Below are 25,098 nucleotides of genomic sequence, written 5' to 3' on the forward strand. Positions count from 1 at the left end.
AAGAGAAAAGGAGATCGAAAACTTATTTGAAGAAGTTACAGCTGAAATTTTCCCAGACCTAAGGAAGGAGATGTATCCAAGTACAGAGGGTCCCAAACATGATGAACCCAAACAGACCTACACCAAGACATAATTAAGATGGCCAAGTTGAAGATTCTAAAGGCAGCAAGGGAAAAACATAGCGTTAGTTACAAGGCAACCCCCGTAAGGCTATCAGCTGATTTCTCTACAGAAACGTTGGAGGCCGGAAGGGAATGGCAAAATATATTCAAAGTCCCGAAAGGGGAAAACCTGTAACTTAGGCTGCCCTACCCAGCAAGATTATCTAGGAGTGTGGGGCTGCACCCTGCAGACCTGCAAGCCCTGTGCTTGCCCATCTTCAAGACTGAAGGAAGAGCCCGGAGTCAGTGATACAGATGTCAGTGGTTTAATGGATGGGGATCTTAGGTGTCTGAAGCAAGGTCCTGGAGCAACACCTCACAGTGGCAGTAGGTGGGCAAGGACATGGCGGCAGTCTGCTCCTGGGGGGATTGGGAGGGGGAGGTTACCAGTTATAGGGGGAATTGAGGTCAGGCTGGCTCATGAGTTATCAGGCAGACTAGCAAAGGGGCACGTCCCTCACCACTCCTTTGATAAGCCATCATAGATTAGATAAAGATTAGAACAGTCATAGGCTGGGGTGGGACCATGTAAGAAGGTCAGTCATGTGAGTAGGGTGTAGATGAAGCAGGGGATATACAAAGAGCAAGAGAATTGCCATCTTGAGTGGCCTGACCATACGCTTCACCCCTGCACACCCTGCATGACCCTCACAATCTTGGCCCACCCCTCTTCTGCCATGTCCTTGGACTCACGAATGTAGAGGTGCACTGCAGCCAGATTCCAAACATACAGTACAGACAGCCGCAGCCAGAGTATCAAGAATAAGATACCCAGGATGCTAAGAACAGTCATTTGCCAGGATGTGGGCAAATGTTGCAGCCAAGCGCTTACCGGGTCAGTGGAGAGGGAGTCACTCGCAGCAGCGCCCTGTACAGTTACAAGGAGGGTAAGGACACCCCTGGTTTTCACAAACCCAGAGTCACCCCCATGGGGAGGGGAAGACCCTGGCTCTAGAAGAAACATTATGGCAGCCTAGCGAGGAGTTAGCAGTCACCCCATGTTGAGTGCCATTAGTGGCAGACTCATGAAGGACCCAATGGTTAATCCCACTATTTGGACTTGTGTGTCCTGAAGCCCACCTCCTCCTCTTACAGCGCAGCCTGGGGTCTCACGGGCAGTCACCCTGGCAAAGCATATGAGGTGTTGTAATGTTTGCTGACAGAAGTCCTTTCTGACGTACTTGCATGTGGGACAGGAAGATGGTGAGAGTCTTCCCACCTCACTGTCAGCTGTCCCCCCACGGTCGCATTAGCCAGGGGGAGTTTCCACGGAAGCCCAGAGGAAGACACCAACACAGGCGTCTCGCTGCAGACCCAGCAATTAGACTCATTTTGCAACGAGGCCATTGTTGCTCAGTCCTCGAACAGATTTCCTCTGCTCAGGCTGGGGACAAAATGTAAGACATCTAACAGGCACAACACGGGAGATCACGACCTTTAAGCGAAACACAAGCAGGAACCACAGTCTGAGATAATAGCCTACCCGCCTGTGGTTTTTGTCCTGGTCTATAACAGAGTTTGGAAAACTCAAGTTTTCAGTAATACAGGAACATGTCCAAAAATACCTACAGTGGCCACCTAGTTTTACCTTCGATGTCTGAGCGACAGCTACATTTTGACTTTCAAATTCAGTCCCCTCAACGGCCAAAGCAGATGTGCCCTGCAGGTTTCAAAGGCCAGGAAACAGGCTACTCCGGTCATTAAGTTAAACCATGTTATAATAAGCAAGAACGACTTCCTCTTGTACTTCCATGTGTGATGATTTTTCCATCATTTCCCCTTTTGATTACAAATCTTTTGAGAGGCCAAAGTATATGTCCCTTAAAGCCGAGATGAATGCTGCCTGCTCTGGGTCCAGACCGTGTCTCTTGGTGCTAGGCCTCCTCCTTTATGTTTGCCTAATTGTCCACGTTGGGGGAAAACTGATCAGAGACTGTGAACAAGCTCAGAGGTATGGTGGTGGGGAAACATTTCAGAAGCTATATATTTTATTAATTAAGCCGAGTTGTTACACAAACATTGCACGTGTGCTTTTAGTGGCAGACTTAAAGCAAGCCATGTTACAGATCGTGAGTAGTTACACTCTGTGACAACCTCACTAGAGAAGTTTCTTTTCCTCCTAAACATCCGGGCAGAAGGGTGGCTAACACCATAACTTTCATGAATCTAGACCTCAATCAACAGTACTAGAATTTAATAGGCCACTAAAACATAATATTTTTCTCTCTGAAATGAGCCTCATCTCCACCAAACACAGCCAAATCAAGACGAATTTGTTTGCAGAATAAGTCTGGTCAATTGACAACATAGGCTTTGGTGTAACTCCTCAGGTGTCTAAGACTGAATTCCCAAAAGGCCTCTCACGGCCAGGAAGTCTATGCCAAAGGCCCGCCATTGGATTCTGCCTTGGTGGGCTCCTCTCTTCCAAAGGTCCCCAAAGTATCAAGATTCCTGCACACACCAGGAGACAGTCTTTCCCATTGACCTGGTAAGACTTCTCAGAACCCAAGAGTCTCCAATTTCTGGAGAAGAAATACAAAATCAGCTGGAAAGCAAAGTTTAAAATGGCAATAAATACATACCTATCAAGAATTACCTTAAATGTCAATGGTCTAAATGCTCTGAACAAAAGACTCAGAGGGGCAGACTGGATAATAAAACAAGAGTCTATAATACACGCTGCCTACAAGAGACCCACTTCAGGGCAAAGGACACACATAGATTGAAAGTGAGGGGATGGAAAATGGAAAAAGATATTTCATCCAAATGCAAATGACAAGAAAGTGGGGACAGCAATACTCGTATCAGACAAAATAGACTTTATAACAAAGGCCATGAAGACAGACAAGGACACTATATAATGACAAAAGGATCAATACAGGAAGAGGATATTACTCTCGTTAATAAGTGCACCCAGCGTAGGAGCACCTAAGTACATAAACCAAATACCAACAGACACAAAGGGAGAAATTGATGGGAATACGGTGACAGGAGACTTTAACACCCCACTGGCATCAGTGGACATCACTGGACAGCTCTTCAGACAGAAAACCAATAAGGCAACAGAGATCCTAAATGACACAATAGGACAGTTGGACTAAATTGAGATTTTTCAGGACATTGTATCTGAAACATTCTCTAGAATAGACCACATACTAGGACACCAAAACAAATTAAAGAGGATAGAAATTATTTCAAGTATCTTTCTGACCACAACAGCATGGAACCAGAAATCAACCACAGAAAGAGAAATGAGGAAAAAATGACTGCATGCAGACTAAACAACTTGCTACTGAAAAAACCAGCTCACACATTAAGTAAGCATCCTCTGGCAGGGAGACAAGGGGTGCTTAATACCTACGGCCCCTCTCTCTTCTAGCAGGACAGGCTACTTGTATTTCAGATAAAGAGTCAAAAAGAAATAAGTTGATAGAGTCAGGGTTAGGTATGAGGCTGACGCCAAGTTAAGTTTTTATTATATTTAGAAAAAAAAAAACTAACTGGAAATGAAAGTAAGTCACTCAGAACGAATGAGAGATTTTAAATACCCTATAATTCTTCAATGGCAGCACTTGGACCCGCTCTCCAGGCCAGTTTTAATCCAACCAAGATGCTGGAAGGCAGAGCACACAGTTGTGCCCATCAGGCCGATGAGGGCAATGGAGCCTAGGGCTCCCCGGTTCCGCTTGCTGGGTTCTGCAAAAGAGGACAGAGCAGAAGTCACTGGGGATGCTCCTGAATGCCAGCACTGTCAAGACCCACCAGCCACTCCTATCAAGACCTCTGGGGTTATCCGGTCTCAAGAGGTCCGCCAGCTCTTCAGCCTAAAGCTGCCAGTATGGCAGACACTGCCCGTGCAGAGTAACACGTCACAGCAGTATCGGACCTTAAAACAAATTATCAGATAATAATCAGAGACACGTTGCTCCGGGACCTTTTGGCATGTTTCCCTCTTCCAAGAGGTAAGTACGGCCGGAAGAGTCAAAGAGTCTTTCCCCGCCTCCTCCCTCGGGCACACCGTTCACAGCGGTGATGAGGAGCGCGGCTCTGGAGTCAGGCCCGCCTGGCTCTGAATCCTGGCTTTCTAGTTTGCACCCAGTATCTCTATGACATAGCGCCTTAACCTTTCTAAGTCTCGCCGTCTCCTCATCCGTAAACGAGGATGATATTATCTAGGTCATAGAATTGTAAGGCTCAGTAGCACGTGCAAAGTTTTTAGAACAGCAACTGACACGTTGAAAATGCTCAAGAAAAATTAAGTTCCATTCCTATTCAAAGGTTAGGAAAACAAAAGAAGGTAACAGATTTTTTTTTACCTAAATATCAAGTTACTTCCCTTTTTCTTAAAGCCCCGCTACACAGAAAAAAATAGTAGCATAAGATGTCAAATTTGCTTCCTTGGCAGGTGTCAGTGTGTACTTACCTCCTGTGTAATAGCCATAAGCATAAAGAACTCGTCCGACAATCCAGGCCAAGCCCAAGCCAGAAACTATACGCTAAAGAAAAAGGGCTACATTAGTATTTGTATTCAAGGAACAGGCAGATTTTTATTAACATCTAAGACTGATCACACAGTGTTTTAATAAAAAGTTAACAATTTCACGGACATGGTAAAATACTCTCTACCAAAGTTGATTTACAGGAAAATCAAGGCTCTCGGGTCCTTCTATGAACTGCTCAGGGACCTGGGAGGTGAGTGCTGGGTGCCTCTGAGGTAGAAGGGATGCGAGCAACCTCCCAGCTTGCCCTGGGGCACTCGGTGTACTGGCGCACAGGGGAAGGAGAGGCAGGCCCGGGGGTCGCAGGGGAACCCCGGAGAGGAAACCGACTGGAAGTCAGGACTAGGGGAGAAGCCACGTGAACAGGACATAGGCTGTGCGCTCTGGCTGCTGTGGGCTGCACTGTCTCTGCGAGGTCCCCCCCACCCCGGGAGGGCTCAGAGGCTATGCTGAGCCCACGCAGAAGTGTGGGGCTCCCCTAGAAGTGGGGAGGGTGTGTCATGTTGTGAACCCCAGAATATGTAGTCTTGGACAGGGAGGGGTCCCCATTCCCAACACCCTTGAGAAAAGAGAGTAAAGACTTAGGCAAGATGGAAAATCCTTCCATTGGGGTGCCATCCTGGGGTGACCCACTTGGGCAAAAGGAGGCAGAGGAGAATGGGAACAAGGGGGGGTGTGAGGATGTGGGTCACGGCGAGTCACTGTCCCCGAGGGCCCTTCCAATTCAGGCAGTGGCATCAGTGGGGGTGAGGATACTACTTTAGGAGTTTTACTGGTTTGTTTAGATGATTTTAGGGAAAGTTCAGTAGGAGCATGAAAGAACTAAAAATAAAACCCCCAGGCCCATAAATCACTATCTAGAAGGTCCGTAGGCTCTGCCAGGTCACTCTTCACTACAATGTCGCATAATTGCCATCAACCCAGGAACAGTATTAGAGGAATCTTAGATTATTTTAAAGAATGAAGGACAAGGAACAGGATCTAGGGAAGTGGAGCAGGAATGGGGGGCTGGGGGTGGATATCAGCAAGTCTGACTCCGTATGAGATCTGTTCCTTGGGCTCTAACCCTGTGCTCTGTCTTCTGTGCTGAGTCATGCTGGTTCTGCTCCTTCTGTAAAAGAATGTTGCCTATAGCCCGAAACATACAGGACAGCCCGTTCTCAAGGCTCTGACCTTTAAGGGCGTAACTTTTTTCCATTCATATAGAGATAAAAAGTTGCACAACAGAGAATAACATTTGTCTTGTTGGAAGTTTACAGGAACATCATGACCTGGCCTAGAGGACAGCTGCAAGAACAAAGGATTCCCACAGGAAGAAGTCTGCAAAAACCAACCAGCCCCCTCTCCTTTTTTATATAAAAGGAGCCTGAATTCTGATTTGGGGAAAACGGTTCTCCAGGACATTAGTCCCCCATCTTCTCAGTCTGCCAGCTTTCTGAGTAAAGTCATTATTCCTTGCTCCAATACCTCGTCTCCCGATTTACTGGCCTGTCGTGCAGCCAGCAGAATGAGTTTGGACTCGGTAACGAGGTGATACCTAATCTAGGGAGACCAGCTGGTCTGTTTAGACCAGCTACTCTAGTCACTTGCTAGGATTGGGGCTCTTTAGAGGCAAAAGAAAGAAACAGCTTCTCCAAGAGAGCAGCAGATGTCTCTTTGGAAAAAAAAAAAACAAACAAACCAGATCTCGAGGTCATGAACTATAGCTGGACCATTCTGGCAGCTGACAACAAAATCCCAAGCTTATGAGAGTCTCAGAACCAGAAATGCGAAGGCCCAGCACTTTGGTCAGAACTCATCGAAGGGGGAAATCCAGCCTCTGAAAAGGAAACACCTTCTGTCCAAGGCAAGACGTGAATGGCAACCAGTCAGGCTGAGGTAAACTTGCTTTATCTAGATAAGGTGTAATGCAGACCCAGAAGGCCCAGGAGGGCCACAGCGAGCTACAGGACCCTCACCTCCTGCTCACCACTGAAGCCACGCTGCTCACTGCGCACCCAACAGACCAGGCAGGCTCCGGCCTCAGGGCCTCGCCCTTGCTCGTCTTCTGCCCGGAGATGTCTGGAGACATCAGGGGCACCTGCTCCCTTACGTTCCTGCTTAACTGTCCCCTTCTCAGCAAGGCCCTCCTGACTATCCCACTCAACTCTGTCCACCCCGCCCCCCGCACTCTCTTTTGTTTCCCCCTGTGGCACGTGGCACCTTCAAACATGCTACATAATGTCCCTGCACTGCTTTTTGTCTGTGACCCCCAACTAAAAGTCAGCTCCACGAAGCGGGAGTCTGCCTTTTCTGTCCGCTGCGATAACCTCGGGTGTCCAGTAAGTGTTTGCTGCATGAATAAATACGGGAAAGGAAAACTCAATGGACATGAACCATCTAGGATCTGACAGACCTGAGCTCAAGTTCTGATTATTCTACTCTGTAGCTATTTGACCTTGAGAAGGTTACACAGTATCCAAGCAGCTTCTCTTCATTTGCAAAAAAACAGGGAAAATCCTACCTACTTTGAGGATCTTTGTAAGAAGTAACTGAATGAAATTCTTTTAAATACTTGGTGCCTAGACACTGAAGATATTCATTAAATGTTCATTTCCTCTTCCCTCCCTGATGACGCAGTGAATTAAATCCAATTAGAGGAACCATTCCCCTGCCCGCTGGAAAAACTCACCGGGTGGTAAACACCTCCAACAGCTAGAAAAAATAAGAAGGGAGGATACATTTCCAGCCTGGAACAGAGAGAAAGAAATGTTTGTTTGTTTGTTTGTTGTTTGTTTGTTTGTTTAAAGTGCCCTATTTAAGTACGTCTCTATAAAACTAAGAACCTTGACATTCTTACTTGCCAACTTAGAACTCTGAGAGTAAAAATAAACAGTGTCTGGAGGGAAAAGCCCCAGCCACTGAGAGCCATCTTCTGCTCTGCTTGGGATCAGAGGTAACTCAGAACGCAATGGGTTTCAAAGACATCAAATCTAACAAACTGACAAGGAAGGTCTTGGCGAATTGGAGTAGATTTCCTTACAGAGCTCAAAGCCTCTCACCCGCTAAGCTGGCAGATTCGGTACCAGTTTAGAGGGGACACGTGCTACAGTAGAAAAATGCAACATTAAAGACATTTCTGAAAAGATTATCCAGGGACCCCACCATCCTAACAACTCTTAATTTTGCTTAATATTTAATCTGTTCACATACGTATTTTTTAATGTTACTTTTAATGTGTGTCCATGATTGTCATCATCACTATTACTCAGCAGATAGAGAACCAAGGGTTGAGATGTTGGACAGAAAACGCCCCTCCTGCAGACGTCTTTGGTGCCCGGCAGGGCCAGCACTCACGTGTTCTGGTGGGCGCGCTGAATGCAGTTGAAGAGGTGTCCGTTTTCTGGGTCCGTGCTGTACATGGTAGGATACTGTTAAAACAAAGTGCATGTGATCAAATGGGTCAGGCGCAGCCTCTGGTGTGGAGAGTTAAAATCAACCTTATAGCTAATCTATCCAAAGCATCTTCTGTCATCACGTCGATAGAGGATCATTCCATTTCTGCTTAAATACCTGTGGTGACAAAGGTCTCCAGTCTCAGAGGCAGATTCAGTCTGTGTCTATTAATATCCAGTAACAAGAATGTAGTCTGTGCCTTACAAGGGATGGAGGTAGCTTGTGCCAAACTCAGTGCTTTTCATTGACGTTATGCCATCACTGGTGGCTTTGGGATGCATTACAAAGATACCATTAGAGAAACAGCTCCTTCCCAAGAGCCATCAAATACCACGTCCTTTTAAGATTTCCCTTAATGGGAGAACAGAAATTGAGTGTGTAAGAATTTTAATGGATGTGTCTCTTAAACAAGAGACTAGATATAAAAACTTTATAAGGAGCTCTACTTAGGGAGCCTAATTAATAGTTGCTAAACAGAAGTAGACATTTAAAATTGCTCACCACGGACAATTTCAGTAACTATCCCTTCTAGATCGGCTAGAATGAAAGGAAACATTTAATAGACCCCTTGCTATGTCTGATGTCCCAGCGTAGGCTAACCTCAGCAGCACGTACTTCTTTTCTACCTGGGAAACAGGAAAATCCCCTGGAGACATCATTTTAAAGTGGCGAACCAGGAAACGATTGCTGTTTAATGCTGTTTAGGAAATAACACTGTTCCTAGCAAATAGCGCCAGCCAAAAGCACACCTGGTCCTTCTACAGAAGAGACAAAAGTAAAAACAAGATGGAAATAACTCCCCAGCAGGGCCCTATATTTGTTGCTGCCTCCTTGACAGAAAGGGGCAGAATTTTCAACTGAAACTGCCACCACTGACTACTAGCCCCTCGCCTCTCCCTCCATGACTGGGAACCAGTTCTGGCCCCAGACAGGCCTCCAAGGGCGCTGCCGTGTTCCCACTCACCTCCACTTTGTACTTCTTGCGGGCCTTGGCAACGTTGACGGCTAGGTGCCCCACCAGGATGAAGCTGGCAGCACCCGTCAGAATCACGAAACCGTATTCCTTAGAGAGGACAGCCATCCTGGCTCTGCGGAAGGAAGAACACATTAGGGTACCGCCCCGCAGGGGGCCTCAGGAGGGTGATGCTTCGTTACCAGCAAATGTATCCTGATAGATCAAAAAGAGGTGTGAGTGATTGATGTTTCTAAGAGGTAGTTAGAAATACTACTGTACACCACACAGCAAAATTTAAAAAAATTATTCAAGTCTGCAACACAGACACAGAAAAGTTGACGATCATATCGTATGTTTTCTTCTGTATCTGCGTTCTTTTGATCACCACTGCATTTGTGAGATTTATCCATGCCATTGCAGTATCCTATCACAGAAGAGTATGGCCACTAAAAACATCACAATTTGAAAAAATATTTAACGAGGCAAAATGCTAAAGAATTTATTAAATTATGAGAGAGAGAGATGGAGAGGGAAAGAGAAACAGGACATAAAGTATTAAGCACACAGTGATTCCAAGTTTTTTGTTTTTTTGGCATAGGGGACACTGTGAGCAGGAACCTTAGGGTCCCCCTCCGATCCAGGGGCACGTGCTGGTTCAGTGGCAGAAATATCGCATGTAGGGAAGGGATCAGTTCTAGTGCTCTGAAAGCAGAGCGTGGCTCTGGGCAGCTCCCGGAGAACCCAAGTTGTTCGTCAGATGATCACTTCCAGGCTAACCCCATGACAGGTTCTGATGCCTGCAATGCAACTTATTTTAAAAGGCATCCAAAATGATGATATAAACTCACAGCAAAACATTAATTATAGAACCTGGGTGGCAGCCACGTGGACGTTCAATGTACAATTCTTTCAACTTTTCTGCGTGTTTGAAAAGTTTCATAATAAAATGTTTGGAGAGAAAGCTAATCTCAGCATTTTTCAGTATTCAGCAATTTCAGCTCTTTTAGCTCTTGTCCTGCCCTGGGAGGGAGGGAGGGAAGAAAGAAAGAAAGAAAAGAAAGAAAAAGAAAGGAAGGAAGAGAGGAAGAGAGAGAAAGAGAGAGGAAGGAAGGAAGGGAAAGAAGGAAGGAAGGAAGGAAGGAAGGAAGGAAGGAAGGAAGGAAGGAGGGAGGGAGGGAGGGAGGGACTGGGTATCAAGAAGAGGAAAATGCAGTGGGTGGAAGGAAGCCCTAATAATGTCAAGGTAGGTTAGAGCTGTCCTCCAACCTCTCTGAGCAGGTGTTAAAAAGGTCAGATTATGGCAGGACATGGAGAAACAGCTCTAGTGCTTCCAGAGATCCTTAGCTGCTGGCCATCATGTGCACGGCTGCCACAGGCTGGCAGCTATATTGAGTGAAGAAAATCAGAAAGAGGACGAGTATCATATGATATCACTTATATGTGCAATTAAAAAAAAATCTACAAATGAGCTTATTTACAAAACAAATATACTCACAGACACAGAAAACAAGTTTATGGTTACCAAAGAGGAAAGGGAGGAGAGGGATAAATTGGCAATTTGGGATTAACAGATACACACTACTGTATATAAAGCCAATAACAAGGTCGTACTGCACAGCACAGGGAACTATATTCAAGTACCTCGTGATAACCTATAATGGAAGGGAATCTGAAAAAGCTTATATATATAGAGACAGATAGTTTTATATATATATATATATATATATATATAGTATTTTTTTTTAGGCATTCTCACTAGCAACCCAACAAAATGGTACTATCACTGTTTCCAAAGAGTGCCCAAAAGTTCAGTAATGTTCCCAAGGTCCAAAAGAGAAGGTATCAGAGCTGGGATTCAAATTTAGATTCCAATTCAGTTCCAATGTTCCCTTTGCAATCCCACTTGAAAATGCAGAGCTGAACTGACACTGGGATGACAGCATCTTTCGCAATGTGGAATGTGGGGCTGGCAAGCAGCTCGCTCATTCATTCATTTGCTGATTCATTCATTCATTCATAAGCCGCTCAGTTCTTTAAAAGTAAGTTTCCCTCAAGTCTGCAAAATAACATTTGAGGCCAAAGTCCTAAAACCTGTCTGTCCCCCACCATGGTTCACAACAGTTCTCATCCGTTTCTCCTTTACCGGGGCACCCACCGTCTCCTCCTCCGGGAGGGAGACACACATTGGGAAGGGCCACCCTCATGACTGAACACTGGAATCACCTCCAGGCCAGCCTCTCCCAGGCCACCTTGTGTGGCCACACACAGCAAGGAGTCTTTGGCTGCCCTCCAAGCTTCCCTGCCCTCATTCTCTTCTAGGATTAGACGTTTCCAGAGTTTAGAAAATCAGCTCAGGGAGGAAGTTTTTTAGTAGTAGTTATTAAAACAAAAAATATGGAGTCAACACCGAACACCTCTTTGAAAATAAACACGATGACCTGACATCCCTGGAGTTCAAAACATTTGGGCCAATCAGGCCATTTAAAGCTGCCTCTCACTCTGTCAAAAGCCAGCTGTTTAAGAATGATATAATTGAGCATATCCGGTTTAGGTCAAAGTCTGCAAGTTGAGAGTCTGCCCAGACCTCACCTTTGGACAGGAGGAGGCTGGGCTCCCGCACAGCCTGGAGTCCCCTCGTGTTAGTGCAGACTTTTCAGCTCACTTTTAATCTTTGCAAAAATCCCATAAGCTCCATTTGACAGAAAAGGAAACGGAGGCTCAGGTAGAGAGAAGAAGGCAATGCTAAGGCCGGAGCAGTTTTAAAAATTCTTCCCCAAATCCTCCAACTAGCCAGGCAAGGCATTAGACTTTGGTGGTTGAGCCACTGGCCTCTCTCTTCTGATCTGTCAGAGCTTGGGTAGGGGAGTCTAGGTGGCAGGACAAACCCTCTTTAGATGTTTGTTGCAGGCCATGAACACTCAGAAAGGCAACCGACTGCTCAAAAATATGCAATTAGAAATTAATATTTACTACTAAGCTCCTCTTCCAAAGTATAAATGCAATCCGGGAGGTTAAACTCTTGGGTATTTTGGTCAAAGTGACTCCCCTCACTTTGCTAGGGTGAGAGGTATTGAAGGAAAAGGGCCCTGGCTGTGGGCAAGCAGAGCCAGGAACAATGCCTTGAAGGGCAGGGAATTTATAGTAAGGGGGACCCGGAGTCTGACGCTAGCATGGGTGGTTTGCAAAGGACCGAGTAATCAGTCAGGAAACAGCGAGTGTGCTAGGGGCAGGAGGAGGAAGGCGGCCCTTCCCGAGGCTCTCACTGCAGAAGCCACAGTCACAGCAGCACAGGTGGAGGAGCCAAGCCTGTTCCCCGCTCCCTGACACCTCCTTGCACTCTGACTGGGTAAGGAATCCTGCTTCATCCGCCACCTCTTCCAGCACCTCCCAGCTGGCGTGATCAGGGCTAGAACAGAGAGCGCAGCCAAATGCATCAGCTGCTCAGCTCCCAGGTGGGAGGGTCTGGCATCCTCCATGCCAAGCACGGAGCATGTGCTTATAGGAAGCTGCGGAATAAACGAAGCAAGCTGAAGGTCCAGGTGGCTTTCACAATGACCCCTCCAGCTGAGAGAATGTCCCTCACCCGGCACGGTGCCTGGCATAAAGTGTGTTGCTAAGCAATGCCAGTTTCTCTTTTTCCCTTCAAAAGTATCTACTGAAGCAATGGAAGCAACTTGGATGTATGAATTCCTGGAGAAAGGAGGGCAGAACACAACGGAGAGCTCTGTCACCAAACATAAAACCAATGGGGACTGAAAAACGTTTCAGGCTTGTCCTTTAAGGAAAGAATCAGTTTAATTCACTCAGGGTTCAAAAAACAAAGGACAGAACTTCATCACTTGCTGAATCCTTATTTTCTGAGGAATTCAGGGCAAAGGGATAGACACTCCTGCCCCCCTTCATGGGTGTGGGCGCGCGTGCCTGCACTGGGATAGGGGAGGCAGTTCAGTTCACGATGGCCACATCCCAGGCAGCCCCAGCCACACCCGAGGCTGGGCCAGCCCCGCAGTTACCAGATAGCTCCCGGCGCACAGGCTTGAGAAGCTGATAAGTGGTACCAAACCTCTCTCTGGTGTGAACACTCATTTGGGCTGCACACCACCATTTGTTGATTATATACGTGCTCCGTGTCACCAGCAACCCTTATATTAACCCAACAAGATAAGGTTCTTGGGGGTGGGAGCCCTGCCCTGGACTTTGCCTTCTACATGGTACTAGACACACAGCACTCAGTCCAACGTTCCTTGTGCAGCCGAACTTTTATCGCTGTTGTAGATTACTCTGTAACTCATTTGGTTGTATAACAGCATTTGTTAATCATCATGCAGTTTTCAAGGTTAATCACACATCAGCTATCGAGATTAAAATTTATGACTTTTATAAATAAAAATTAATTTTGGTACCCATTTAATTAAAAGTACTTAGTTTGCAATATTGCATGCTCCTGGGGAAAGTGTAAAACAGAACCATCTGGAGGACAGCCTGGCAGCAGGCAGTTAAGATGCTTTACATTGATCTTACCTTTTATTCATTAATTCTCCTGGGAATCTATCCTGAGGTAATAACCAGGAATGGGAACAGATCTGGTTCAAAGACATTCACTTTAGCGCTATTTATAACAGCAAAAATTGAAATGGTACAGATGTCCAAACAAAGAGGGCTAATTAAATAATACAATGGTAAAACAGAATATTATATAACCATTAAAAACTGGTGTGTACAAATCAGAAATAAAACTCACGGACATAAAAAACAAGCTGTGGTTACCAGGAGAGAAGAAGGGGAGGGATCCATTAAGAGTTTGGGATTCACAGACATAATTACTATATATAAAATAGATAAACAACAAGGACCGACTACATAGCACAGGGAAATATACTCAATTTCTTGTAATGAGCTGTAATGGAAAAGAATCTGAAAAAATATATATAACTGACTCGCTTTGCTGTACACATGAAACTAACACTGTAAATCAACTACACTTCAATAAAAAAAAGAATTAAAAAAATGGTGTGTACAAACCTTAAAGATGTTGAAACAGGCTTACTAAACAGCATGTTTGTTGAAAAAAAGAAGACAAAAAGTGTATACCTTCGTTTTCTCATTCGAAAAAAAGAATGAAGAAAAAAATATCAAAATCATAAGCATAGTGATTTCTAGATGGCTGAACTATGGATCTTCCTTTGTACTTTTCTATAATGTCCCAAATAAGCACATGCATACTAAAAAAGTTATATAAAATGGTCTGACAACAATTAGTAATTGAGGAGACAGAGGAACAGCAGTATGTTATGGTGGAACCAAAGAATCAGACCTGACTTCTAGCTTGAATCCATCCTCACTTATCTGCTACAGTGCAGCGACAGCCTTGCAGGGAATTAAACTGTCTGGGTTCCGAACCTGGTTCTCACATTCCTAGCTGTGTGTCCTTGGGAAAATTATTTGACATCTTTCAGCCGCCTTGGTTTCCTCATTTATTAATTGGAAAAAATAGCACCTACCCCACCCCAAATGGCTGTTGTGACACTAAGTGGAGACACTGTCTCTGAACACCCACCACACACAGTAAGTACTCGACAAATGCTATGTATCAGGTTATATTATGCGTGACAATGTTCTGTTAGCTGTCTTTGCCCTGATTCAGTTATAAAAGGGGATGTTGGCTATGTGATTGAAATACATTTAAGAATTTATAATTTATAATTAGCATTTTAAAATAGCAAACAAGCTTAGACCTACATTTATTTCCTTCTTCTTTTTAAAAATTTTATTATTATTATTAGCTGGGGAGGTAATTAGGTTTACTTATTTATTTTTTGATGGCAGTACTGGGGATTGAACCCAAGACCTTGTGCATGCTAGGCATGCGCTCTACCACTTAGCTATAACCAACCCCCCTTCCCCTCCTTTTCTGAACTGTTAGTAGCCAGCCATGTTAAAATATATTATCTGAAAAGCAGGAGTATTCAGGAGGAAGCAGATTTCCAGGGCTGACTATGGAAATCAGCAAACTGCAGTCATTCAGACCCTCCCTGTGGCCAGACACGCTCATTCCTGCGTGGGGCTAAGTGTGCATTCATTTACTTGTTCAAGTTTATCGAGTGCCTACTATGTGCCGCTCACTGAACCAGTGCTGGAGATGAAGAGGTGAACAAGCCGAGACTTTGGTCCCTGCCCGCAGGAAGCTCATGTTCTATTTGGGGAAACAGGCAAATAAGTTAAAAAAAAGTAACCAACTCCAGATTTTTCCCTTCGTAGTAATGATCAGAAACTGAGTGCAAAATCCCCCCACAAAAATGAAACTAAACAGGTTGGGGAAAGGCAGAAATAGGACAGAAGAGTTTCTGTTCTCTCTTATTAGTAATCATAGAGTTAACTGCTTCCTGGCAGTCTTGAAAATAGTTCAGTTGAGAAACCATGAAAGGGAAGGTTTAGAGAAATTAGTTTTTATTTTATTTAGAAAGTTCTTGCCACTTATATCACAGTAGAGAGATTTTGGGGAATATTTTTATTCCTAACAGTCTTGAATACTGTTTATGATTTGTCCTCTCCTGAGGGAAAACCCATGGGGGGTGAGACAGTGGGAATCTTGGAGTTAGACCTCTGTTCAGACCCTGCCTCTGGGAGCTTGGAAATGTCATTTCTCTACCAAATGGAAGAATACTATTTACTTCACAGGATGGTTTGAGGAGTTCAGTGAGATAAACTAGATAAGCATCTGGTATGAGCACTTAATAAACGTTGGTCCAAACACAAAGACATACTGTACATAGTGGCAAGTGTACACATCTATCCACATACATACTACTTCCTAAATAGGGAGATACTGATTTTTCTCCAAATCAATGCTGTCCTCTGACTTAGAAATTAGTTCTGATAGTGTTTGGGATAGACTCAAATTTGGCAAAAGGCTGGTCTACTTAAGATTCCTAAGTGGACAGCATAATGAGTCTATAAGAAGTTAGTTTCCTAGAGTGGAGTTAGTTTCCTAGTGTGGACGGCATGAGTTCAAGAACACTTAATTCACTTATTCAACCACAATAGGCAAAGTGCTTACTAGATGCCAGGTGCTGTTTAGGTGGAGGGGGTACAGCAATGGACAAGATGCAGTCCCTGATCTCAAGGCATTGACATTCTAATGACGACAGAAGACTGACAACCAATAGGCCAACAAACTCAACCTGCGAGGGTGATGGCTATTATGGAGAACACACAGGGCAGTGGTGTAGAGACAATGGGCAGGGGCTATCTCTTGGGGTCACCCAGGGAAGATCTTTTTCTGCGGCAACATCTGCACTGACACATGCACGAGGAAGAAACAGCCACACAACATTATGGGGAAAAGAATATTCCAATCAGAGGGAACAGCAAGTGCAAAGGCCCTGGGGTGGGAGGAGGAAACGCCTGGCCCCCAGTGAATGGGGGAAACAGTAGGGGATAAGGTTAGAGAGGACAGATCCAGTTATGAGAGGGACTTCAAATGCCATTTAACAGTCACTGCTTCCTGCTTCTCCTTCCAGGACTAAGATGGGAGGTGCAGAGGAAGAAAAGGTATAAAACTGTTAAGTGTTAGCAGAAGAAGCATCACTTCCCAAAGGGAAAGGTGTCTGACCAAGCAAACACCCACCACTATTAATTAGGTGAGCCCTCGTGTGGATTCAACTCCTACACATGGAAAAAGCTTTCCAGGTATGAAAAGGGACCAGGAACAGCACAGACCCTAAAAGGAAGGAAGCAACAGTTCTGAAAAGGGGGAAGTGGACACCTCTGCCAAGAAGCACGAACAGACCAAGAAAATGCTCTTGGCTTTGGTGAGGAGGACCCTGCGATGGCCAGGTTCTAGGGGAATGGCAGGAGTAGAAGCCCATGCACTGAGGGTTAAGAGACAAGTGAACTGTGAGGCAATACATCTCAGGCAGTTCTGCCTCCTAAGTTTGCTCCCGTTGTCCAGTCCTGACAATATGGCCCCATGTGCAAGTTCTACTCCTTTCCGCGAAGCCTTTCTTCCTGATGGACCCTCACTGGCCACAGGCTCTGCCTTTGGATGTCTGCTTATTTCAAGAACACTTTAGAAACCGAATTATTTCTATAATACGTATTTTTTAACAGCAGCACTTCTATTTGTAACTTTTTAACTTATCAAAATATTTGTTACTAGACAAACATGACTTTCTGAGGACATATCAGGTTGGGAGAAAAAAAACTAAGAACAGTATTTTGAAGCAGGTGCGGTATGGGACAAGGGGCAGCAGAAAAGCCCCAGGCCACAGTGGGTTTCTAGGGAGAGAATCCTGGCGCCCGGCTGACCAGTGGAGCCTTGAGGTCTACAGGACAGCATGGTGGGTGCAGTGGTACTTGGGGAAACAACTCTTGGGTGAAGCCAGTGAGTAGACACCCAGTAGATTTTTTTTAAAGCAATAAGGCACCATTGTAAAATCTCCTTTTAGGAGTGATCGAGCTTGGACTTAAAATGAGGCAGTGTTGGTCTCACCCCAGAAGACATGCTCGACACCTGAGTTAGCAACCAGGAGCTCCATTATGCTATTTGGCTACGGAACTCTCCTCCAGGAATTCTACTGACTACTCCAGTGCTCACATTTGGCTCAACCTTTCCTTCAAATTCCTGCTTCTGCCACCTCCTGCCTTATCTCACTGGGGCAGGGGTTCCTTCAGTTATGAAAGGATTACTCAGAGAACTTCCGGAACTAAGTTCAACAGAACACTCCTGGGGTGAAGCTCTCCTTCACCATTTACTCCACACTCTCTTGGCTGCCAAGAGAAACTCCCTGGGGCACAGTCAACCCTGTACAAATGGAGCAAAGGGCAGGCTTTTTAACTTGGGCACTTGCCTCAAATATAATTTACAACTTCTGGGCCATGAAGTAACAACAATTTATCTTTTACTAAATGAAAATCAATCAAATGTTTTAAAGAAGAGAGGATTTCAACTTTCAGCTCTCTTTTGTCCTCAAACAGATAAACAAAAGCCTGCTTGGACAATGAACGGTAACCCCTACTTCCATGTGCAAGATAGTTCTGCTCAAACCATACTGTAATTTCTCAGTGGAGTCTTTTTTTTTTTTTTCTTCAATGCATCATGATGGGATGGTGCTAATGCATTCACAGACTGACTTGGAGCCATTCCCCCAAATTTCATTAAAATCCTTATTTGGCTGCCTGTGCTATTAATCCAATCTTCCTTATATATGCTCCTTTATTTTACATGGCAAAATTCAGCATTTTCATGAGAATAACACAAGGATGGTAACTTAAAGAGCTTCGTCTTGATTATGTCAACTGGACTTCCATCAGTCCCCAAACTGGGATGTCATTCCGAAACCTCTGAGGTTGTGCTGCTTAAAGCACCCTTTTAATGAGACAGCTGCCCAGCCTCACTTCTGCCTCCAGATGTTTCTACAAAGGAACAGTCCTCAAAATTATCTCCCGGCAGGGCAGCTGAGCCCACTTAAAGCTAAATGGAGAAATTTGTGAACCTAGAGGGAAGCAGCCCCAAAAGTAATTCCCTGTTTCCATGTTGAGAGAGAAAAAAGGAGAGTCACAGGATTTCTTGGCTCCATCTGACATTTTTAAAATGCCAGTCTGATCACCTCTACATCAAAGAGATGATAAAATTTGTTTAAGTATCAAAGTTTCAAATGACAACTAGACGTGAAAAAGAGTGCATGGACAGTTAAGAAATAATAACCAAGTGAGGAAAAATAACTGCCCCCCGCTATTGTGTTGCATATTTAGAAGGTATTTCTCTAAAGGCTAAAAATGAAAAGTTAGTGGAACAGGCGGATCATTATTTGTCTAGCCCTTGATTATTTATTAACTCAAGTGAGGCAAACAGCAGAGGCAGGTCATACAGTGGGTCTATCTCAGTTTCTCATATTCTTTCATTTCTCATCAATGTTGCTGGCAGAACACTTGGAAAGTGGAAAGTGAACTATAAGTTAGCTATCTTTTAAAGAGACAAATGTCCTATAATCCAAATATATTCAGCTTTATGGTTAAATAGCCACAGCTCGGTCGTATAAGATATTCTAGTTTCACATGTCATTTTAATCCCCAATTCCAACACTCTGGTGAACTGTCAGCGCCCAGGACAATGGATACATTACCGCGCTGGGCGGGAGTGGGAAGGGGGAGGGAAGGAGCGGCCTGATACTCAAGTTCAAGTGAATGTTTCCTGGTTATGTGGGAGGAGCCTGCATGGACACAAACTCTGCTAAGGCCAAATAAGCAAATAACCTGCTCTCTTTTTCTCTGGAGTCTGACTTCTGCATGAAAAGGCACTAAACACACATCCTTAACTGGAACTGAGCCTCCTCTGGGAAAAACTGGTAATTCAGCTCTTTAGGAATCTAAGAATAATAGTTTAAGACAGAACAAATACGAGGTTTCCCTGTTTACGTGACAACAAACTTTCCCAAACAAACTCTGGACATGAAATGCCCTATGGGCGAGAGTTCCTTGATGGCGCGACACCTCACCCAGAAGTCCCGGGCCACGCTGGACCATCTGGAGCCGAGCCTCCCAGGAGATGTGATCCCAGGGACAGACCACAGGATATTTCCCACGGTCTGAAGGCACCCATCTCAGAGGACAGGGGGGAGAATGGGGAAAAGTCACGGAATGAGGAAGAAAATAAAAACTTCATAAAAATTCATTCAAGGGAGCTGATCTGATAAAGTCAGTGCAGGACGACAAACCATTTTACCGAGATAGAATGCTCACTTTCAGTCCACACCTACCACCTTCCTCAGTATTGCATCAGTGACTCCTTCCCTGATTTATCCCCTACTGAATGCCAGGTACCACGTGAGGGGCAGGGCTACGACGATGATCAAGACTGAGAAGGACGGTCCTGACCCTCCAGAATACAGAGTTAAATGGAGGGAGACACCTTAGCAGGATCATGATGGGGAAGGTAACAGACTGCGATAAAGGCTCTGAAGGACGTACACAGTGATGCGAGAGCAAGGACACAGGGAGATAAAATGGCAAGGACATAGGTGTGGAGACAGGAAAGGAAGAAAAAGGAGACCAGTGTTGGCCAAAGGGTAGCGATACAGACTAGAGGAAGAATGGTACGAGAAATCAGTGATTACTAATAATACTTTATCAGCATATATATTATTTAACTGTGTCACACAGTTCCACATAGTTCATCCATATTAACTCATTTAAATCCTTATGGCATCCCTATAATATATTATTATCCCATTTTGCAAATGAGGAAACAGCATCAGAGAGGTTAAGTAATCTGCCCAGGGTCACACAGTTATCACAGAGAAAGCCTGGATTCACCCAGAGCCAGGCAGTCTGGCTCCGGAGTCTGTGCTCTTGACCTTTGGCTATACTGCCTCTCAACGAGGTTGGGGAACAAGTCTGACCACACCTGACCTCTTTTAAAACTTTTCTACCTTTCCAGACCCTCTCCTGAGCATTATATATGTTAACAAGAATAGAAAGCTAATCATTAACTCCAAGGCTGTGACTGATTAAAGACTGAGATCATTCTAATTGGAAGGGGGGAGAAAAAAAACCTTGGAACAGGTCCAAAAAGGATTTTTTTTTTTAAATGAGTGTCAGCACTGCAGCATGACAAGAGAGGAGAGATGACAGGAAGGGAAAAATACCCTCCAATCTTCCTGGTACCCAGGTTTGCAAGGAGCAAAACAACACAGGAAGTGGCACTTCATTTTTATATCACGATTTCCGCACAAACTGTCCCTTAACTAGCATTACATAGGAACCGAGGGCCATAGTGAAACTAAGCCCTGACTTCCAGAAGAGGGGGAAAAAAAATCTCTAATGAGTCACATGGACACCACTTGGATTTTCCACCGCAAGACATGTGGGTGGACTCTAGTTAATTCTTAGCAGCTGCCAAGGCCCCCACTAGGCAACCAGATATACTGAATGAAGGAACTGCATGAGTTGTTGGCTCCTGCCTGAAACAGGGGTCTCACTCTTCATGCTGGTCTGTACTTAGAAGGAAACTGTGCCACAATCGTTCACATTTCTTAGCCTACAGGTAAAATAAAAGATCACTATAAAACAAACAAACAAACAAAAAGAGTAACTTCACGCACCAAAATATTAGAACACAAGTTTCAGTTAATGAATAGGTCGACTCTAGAAAGAACTCAGAGGGTAATGATTTGAAACGCTGAAATCTTTATAAAGGTATTTGCAAATGTATTTGAAAGGTAGTCCAATTTCCCCAAGGAAGATAGGTAGGTAGCCACTATATGGGACAGTGAAGGAAACTCAAAAACTCTACTTTACATAGTGGCAAACTACCGATTAAGTGCTGAATTCTTCTTTTTCAAGAGTGTGGTATGCTCATAAGCAGTATTAATGAAATCAGTTGGAAAAACCCTCGCAGTATATTCTTTTAAACAAATATTGCTTTAAAAATACCAAATTATTCATGGTCAATTGTGGCTGGCAACAGTGTTCCGAATACAGATTCATAATATTTAAATAGAAATATAGGGAACAATATATTTAAATAGAGCTAGCTGTGCAGGCACAAAATTACTTTTTGGCATATTGATTTGTCATCCATTTCATTCCAGATTTCTCCATGTAGGTTCAGTCCCTCTGCTATCCTCCAGGTTAAGAGGTTCCCCTTCAGGGACTGCGTCCCTTTCGAAATCTAAACCGGCAGGATTAAGTCTAAATAAGAGGGAAGACTGCTCTTCTACCGTTTTGTTTCTTAACCTAAGGAAGCCCCTGCAGTGCAGTTTCTATAGCTGGCCACAGTATCTCTACTAGTATCTGCATTTTATATATAGTAACCTCAGTAACAGAAAAAAAAAAAAATCACTTGACAAAGTTTTCTATTTCTGTAACGTTGTGTCAGAGGGAAGCTTAACAGACGAACAGACGGTCTTCCCGGGGTGAAAGTATTTGTTTGGATTTTAGATGTAAGCTTATTTAGCTCAGTTAAATTTAACTCCTGTGAGAATAAACATTCTTGATCTCCTGACTCAGATACTATGCTCCATTACTGAATTCACTGAACTAAAAAAATTGTCTGTAATTTTGACCAATAACCTTGGGTCCTTTCCAGAAACTGCCGGCTCCCGGTAATCTACAGCTTTCCCAAGAGATGTCCTTGCTCCAGATCTCACGCACAGAGGAATCAAAATCTGCCGCAATTCAACATGACCACGCCCAGGTCCACAGCACCTGCAAAGAGCCATACATCTGCAGAGCAGTAAATGTCCCTCTCCCCAGAACTCCTTTTCTCCTGTTAGGGGATTAAGGCCACAAGCCCGTAGCTCCTTTCCTATCCACCTTCCTGTCTCTGCTTTTCTTTCACCTCCTTTCCCACACTCACTTGACACTTAAACTAAATGTAGCGGTAAACTCGTGACTCCCAAGGAAAGTATTAGCAGAAGCTAGAACTTCGAGGAATGACTCACCAACGAGTATCCAGCCCCTTCCACCGCCCTGCAGCTGCCCCACCGCTATGGCCCTGGGGCTCCCTGCAGCAACACTAGATGAGGAAAATTCTCTGAAATCCAAGGCAGAACCTAAATGAAGATTTCGCTTCCTTTCCTGCGGCATCTCCTGCTCTGTAGGTTCCAATACAAACACAGGGACAAACATTTCTACGAGGCAGGAGGAAAACAAACACAATTCCCTGGGCGGCCCTCCCGGAAGGTCCCTAGCAACACATCCACATCCGCAGCTAGTGCAGCGCTCGCAGGCCACTTTAAATAAACCATTGTTACCGATCAGGCCTGCGCTGCCAACTTCCCCTGCAGTGCCTCGCCCGCCCATCCTGTGCAGCAGAGATGCAGTTGACAAGATCGGGTGGGCTCCAGGAGGTCCAAAGAAGGAGCCCCGAGTCTGCACAGCCTTGGGAGCGGAGAGGAAGGATATGGGGAAGGGTTGACCTTGAGAATCTCGCTGATTGTGAGGCCGGCCCGGCCTAGATGCGCCAAACCAATACATCATTGGAGGAATGCAGGGCAGATGGAGGTCAAAGGGGATGGAAAGGCAGAAATAAACTTACAGACAAGACGGGAGAAAGAGAAAGCGAGTCCCTATTCAGCTCGGGATGGCAGAGATAAGGGCGGTGCTCAGCACAGAAGATGGTGCCCCCGAGGCCCACGCTCCTCGCTGCCGGCAGGTGCGGGCACTTACCTGGATCACCTTCTGCTGGTGCAGACCGCAGCTGCGCAGCAAACTGTAGGCGCGGAGCCCCGGCCTCTGGCAGAGTGAGGCGTGGCCTGCAGCAGTCCCCGCCCCGGCCCCGGGCAGCGCGAGGCCACGCCTCCAAGGCGGGGCTCCGGGCGCCTGAGAGCGCCATCTGGGTCCACTTCTGGGGACCTGGTTTTGAGGCGGAGGCCGCAGTTTCTTCCTCCTCACGGTTGTCCACGGATTTACTCCCTCCACAACTAAATCTATATATCTGTTCCTTTCTGCAAATGCCACCTTGGTCGCCTTCTTAAAACTGTTCTTGCCAGTTCCTATTTGGATTGAGTTTGCAGAGCGGTAGCACGTTAGTAATTTATCCCCTGTAGAGCCACCGTAGCTGGCTTCTCGGCGCTCTGCGGTGAGGGCGGGGCCCCGGTTTGCGCGGCGCGTGTGCGGAAGGGGGAGCGCGCCCGAGCCTGGTCGCTTTCCAGGTGCGCCTGGCGTGCGTTAGGTGCTCGGTGTCTTAGATTGCGACACACACCGGGTGAAAGGATTTAGGGATGTTAGAGCCTGTACTTTCCCATAACTAATCTTTTTGTCACTTTTGCCGAGAGCTGGAACCGAGCCCTGTCCGCATGGTGGCCGCACCCATCCTCGCCCACACCCGCCCTCCTGGTCCCCCTGTCTGGGCACAGGACGGCACCGCCTAGGGGACCCACAGACCTTCCATAGTGAATACAAGCCCCAGTTAGGCCCTCTAGTCCGGGCTCGGGCCGGTGAGGTCTTGAGTGAGGCCTGCAGGCAGGGCCGAGCCCGCAGAAGTGGAGCCTCCTTCTAAGTGCTGTGAACTCAGCCGATGGCCCGCAGAACTGGAGCCTCCTTCTAAGTGCTGTGAACTCAGCCGATGGCACGCAGAAAGGACCAAAGTTTCCCGCTTTTACATGTCTTAAGTGTGGTCCGCACCCCTTTCTTCTGGACACCCCACATCCTGCTAGGGATCCCCACATCTGGGTCTCCCCTAGTGCCTCTTATGTGCGGTACTTCTCTCTGGGAGCGTGTGCTTGGGAGCCCATGGTTCCAAGTCCAGGTCTGGAAAGGCTGGAATCCAGATCTTAGAAGGCTCTAGGCTGGGTGTTCCTTTTTATTAGTTTGTCATATCCACACATCTGGAGGTAATTTGGGGGCTGTAAAATCTTTATTATTGCTGTTTCAGCACCTTCCAACCATTCTCACGCATTCATCTTCTTCAGCCCAAGAAGGCTTTATATTTAGGGTTTCTGGCATGTTGGTTGTAAAGAACTGGTTTTCACTGAACACTGGAAGAAAGTAGGAAAGCATTTCTACAGTATTGAGGGACTTTCCCTCCCTTGTTTCTGCAGACTGAAGGTGTCATCATAGTTTACTTCTTTGTTCCCCTCTCAAAGCCCATTTCATATGTTGAAACCTTATCCCCAATGTGGTGGTATTCTTGGGTGGAGCCTTTGAGAGGTGTTAGTTCATGAGGGTGGAGCCCTCATGAATGGGATTGGTGTCCCTATAAAAGAGACCCCCCTGAGAGCTACCTTGGCCCTCCTGTTGTGTGAGAACACAGCCAGAAGACCGCATCTATGAACCAGGAAGTAGCTATGAACTATGAACCAGGAAGTATGAACCACTGAATCTGCTAGCACCTTAATCTTGGCCTTCCCAGACTCCAGAATTTCAAGAAATAAATGTTTGCTGTTTAAGTTACCCAGCTCATGGTATTTTCATTAGAGCAGCTGTTCTGTATAAGAAAAGGCAGCCTGAGTTGGTAGAAGGCATGATGGAAGAGACAGGAGCATATATTTGGCCCTTTTCCCAGTTATTCTTGTTTGACCAGAGACAAGAACTTAACCATGCATGA

General features: G+C 45.5%; 1 protein-coding gene and 1 long non-coding RNA gene across 5 annotated transcripts; one reads left to right on the top strand and one right to left on the bottom strand.

Annotated features, from left to right (window-relative positions):
• Positions 1-3,602: 3,602 nt before the first annotated feature.
• Positions 3,603-23,370, bottom strand: MGST3 (microsomal glutathione S-transferase 3). 3 transcript variants are annotated; one of them, XM_006175931.3, is made up of 6 exons: positions 23,220-23,370; positions 9,060-9,183; positions 7,997-8,070; positions 7,332-7,389; positions 4,585-4,657; positions 3,603-3,857 (listed from the first exon to the last, which is right to left on the bottom strand). In XM_006175931.3, the coding sequence occupies exons 2-6, from the start codon at positions 9,174-9,176 to the stop codon at positions 3,721-3,723; spliced, it is 459 nt and encodes a 152-aa protein (XP_006175993.1). In that variant the 5' UTR covers positions 9,177-9,183; positions 23,220-23,370; the 3' UTR covers positions 3,603-3,720. The 3 variants fall into 3 exon arrangements, with proteins under 3 accessions (XP_006175993.1, XP_032319721.1, XP_032319720.1); XM_032463830.1 differs by lacking the exon at positions 23,220-23,370 and adding an exon at positions 23,089-23,203; XM_032463829.1 differs by lacking the exon at positions 23,220-23,370 and adding an exon at positions 22,493-22,637.
• LOC116658670 lies at positions 3,856-10,011 on the top strand. 2 transcript variants are annotated; one of them, XR_004313905.1, is made up of 2 exons: positions 3,856-4,123; positions 5,913-10,011. It is a non-coding gene; the product is annotated as an uncharacterized LOC116658670 (long non-coding RNA). The 2 variants fall into 2 exon arrangements; XR_004313906.1 differs by having other exon boundaries at positions 5,920-10,011.
• Positions 23,371-25,098: the final 1,728 nt, after the last annotated feature.

This window comes from Camelus ferus, chromosome 21, assembly GCF_009834535.1.
Source record: "Camelus ferus isolate YT-003-E chromosome 21, BCGSAC_Cfer_1.0, whole genome shotgun sequence".
NCBI classification, from domain to species: Eukaryota; Metazoa; Chordata; class Mammalia; order Artiodactyla; family Camelidae; genus Camelus; species Camelus ferus.

Coding starts and splice junctions, on each gene's coding strand:
- MGST3 (XM_006175931.3), bottom strand. CDS start 9,176: ATGGCTGTCCTCTCTAAGGAATACGGTTTCGTGATTCTGACGGGTGCT. Junction 4,658..7,331: donor TTGGAGGTGTTTACCACCCG/GTGAGTTTTTCC, acceptor CTTTTTCTTTAG/CGTATAGTTTCTGGCTTGGG. Junction 3,858..4,584: donor TTATGGCTATTACACAGGAG/GTAAGTACACAC, acceptor CCTCTTTTGCAG/AACCCAGCAAGCGGAACCGG.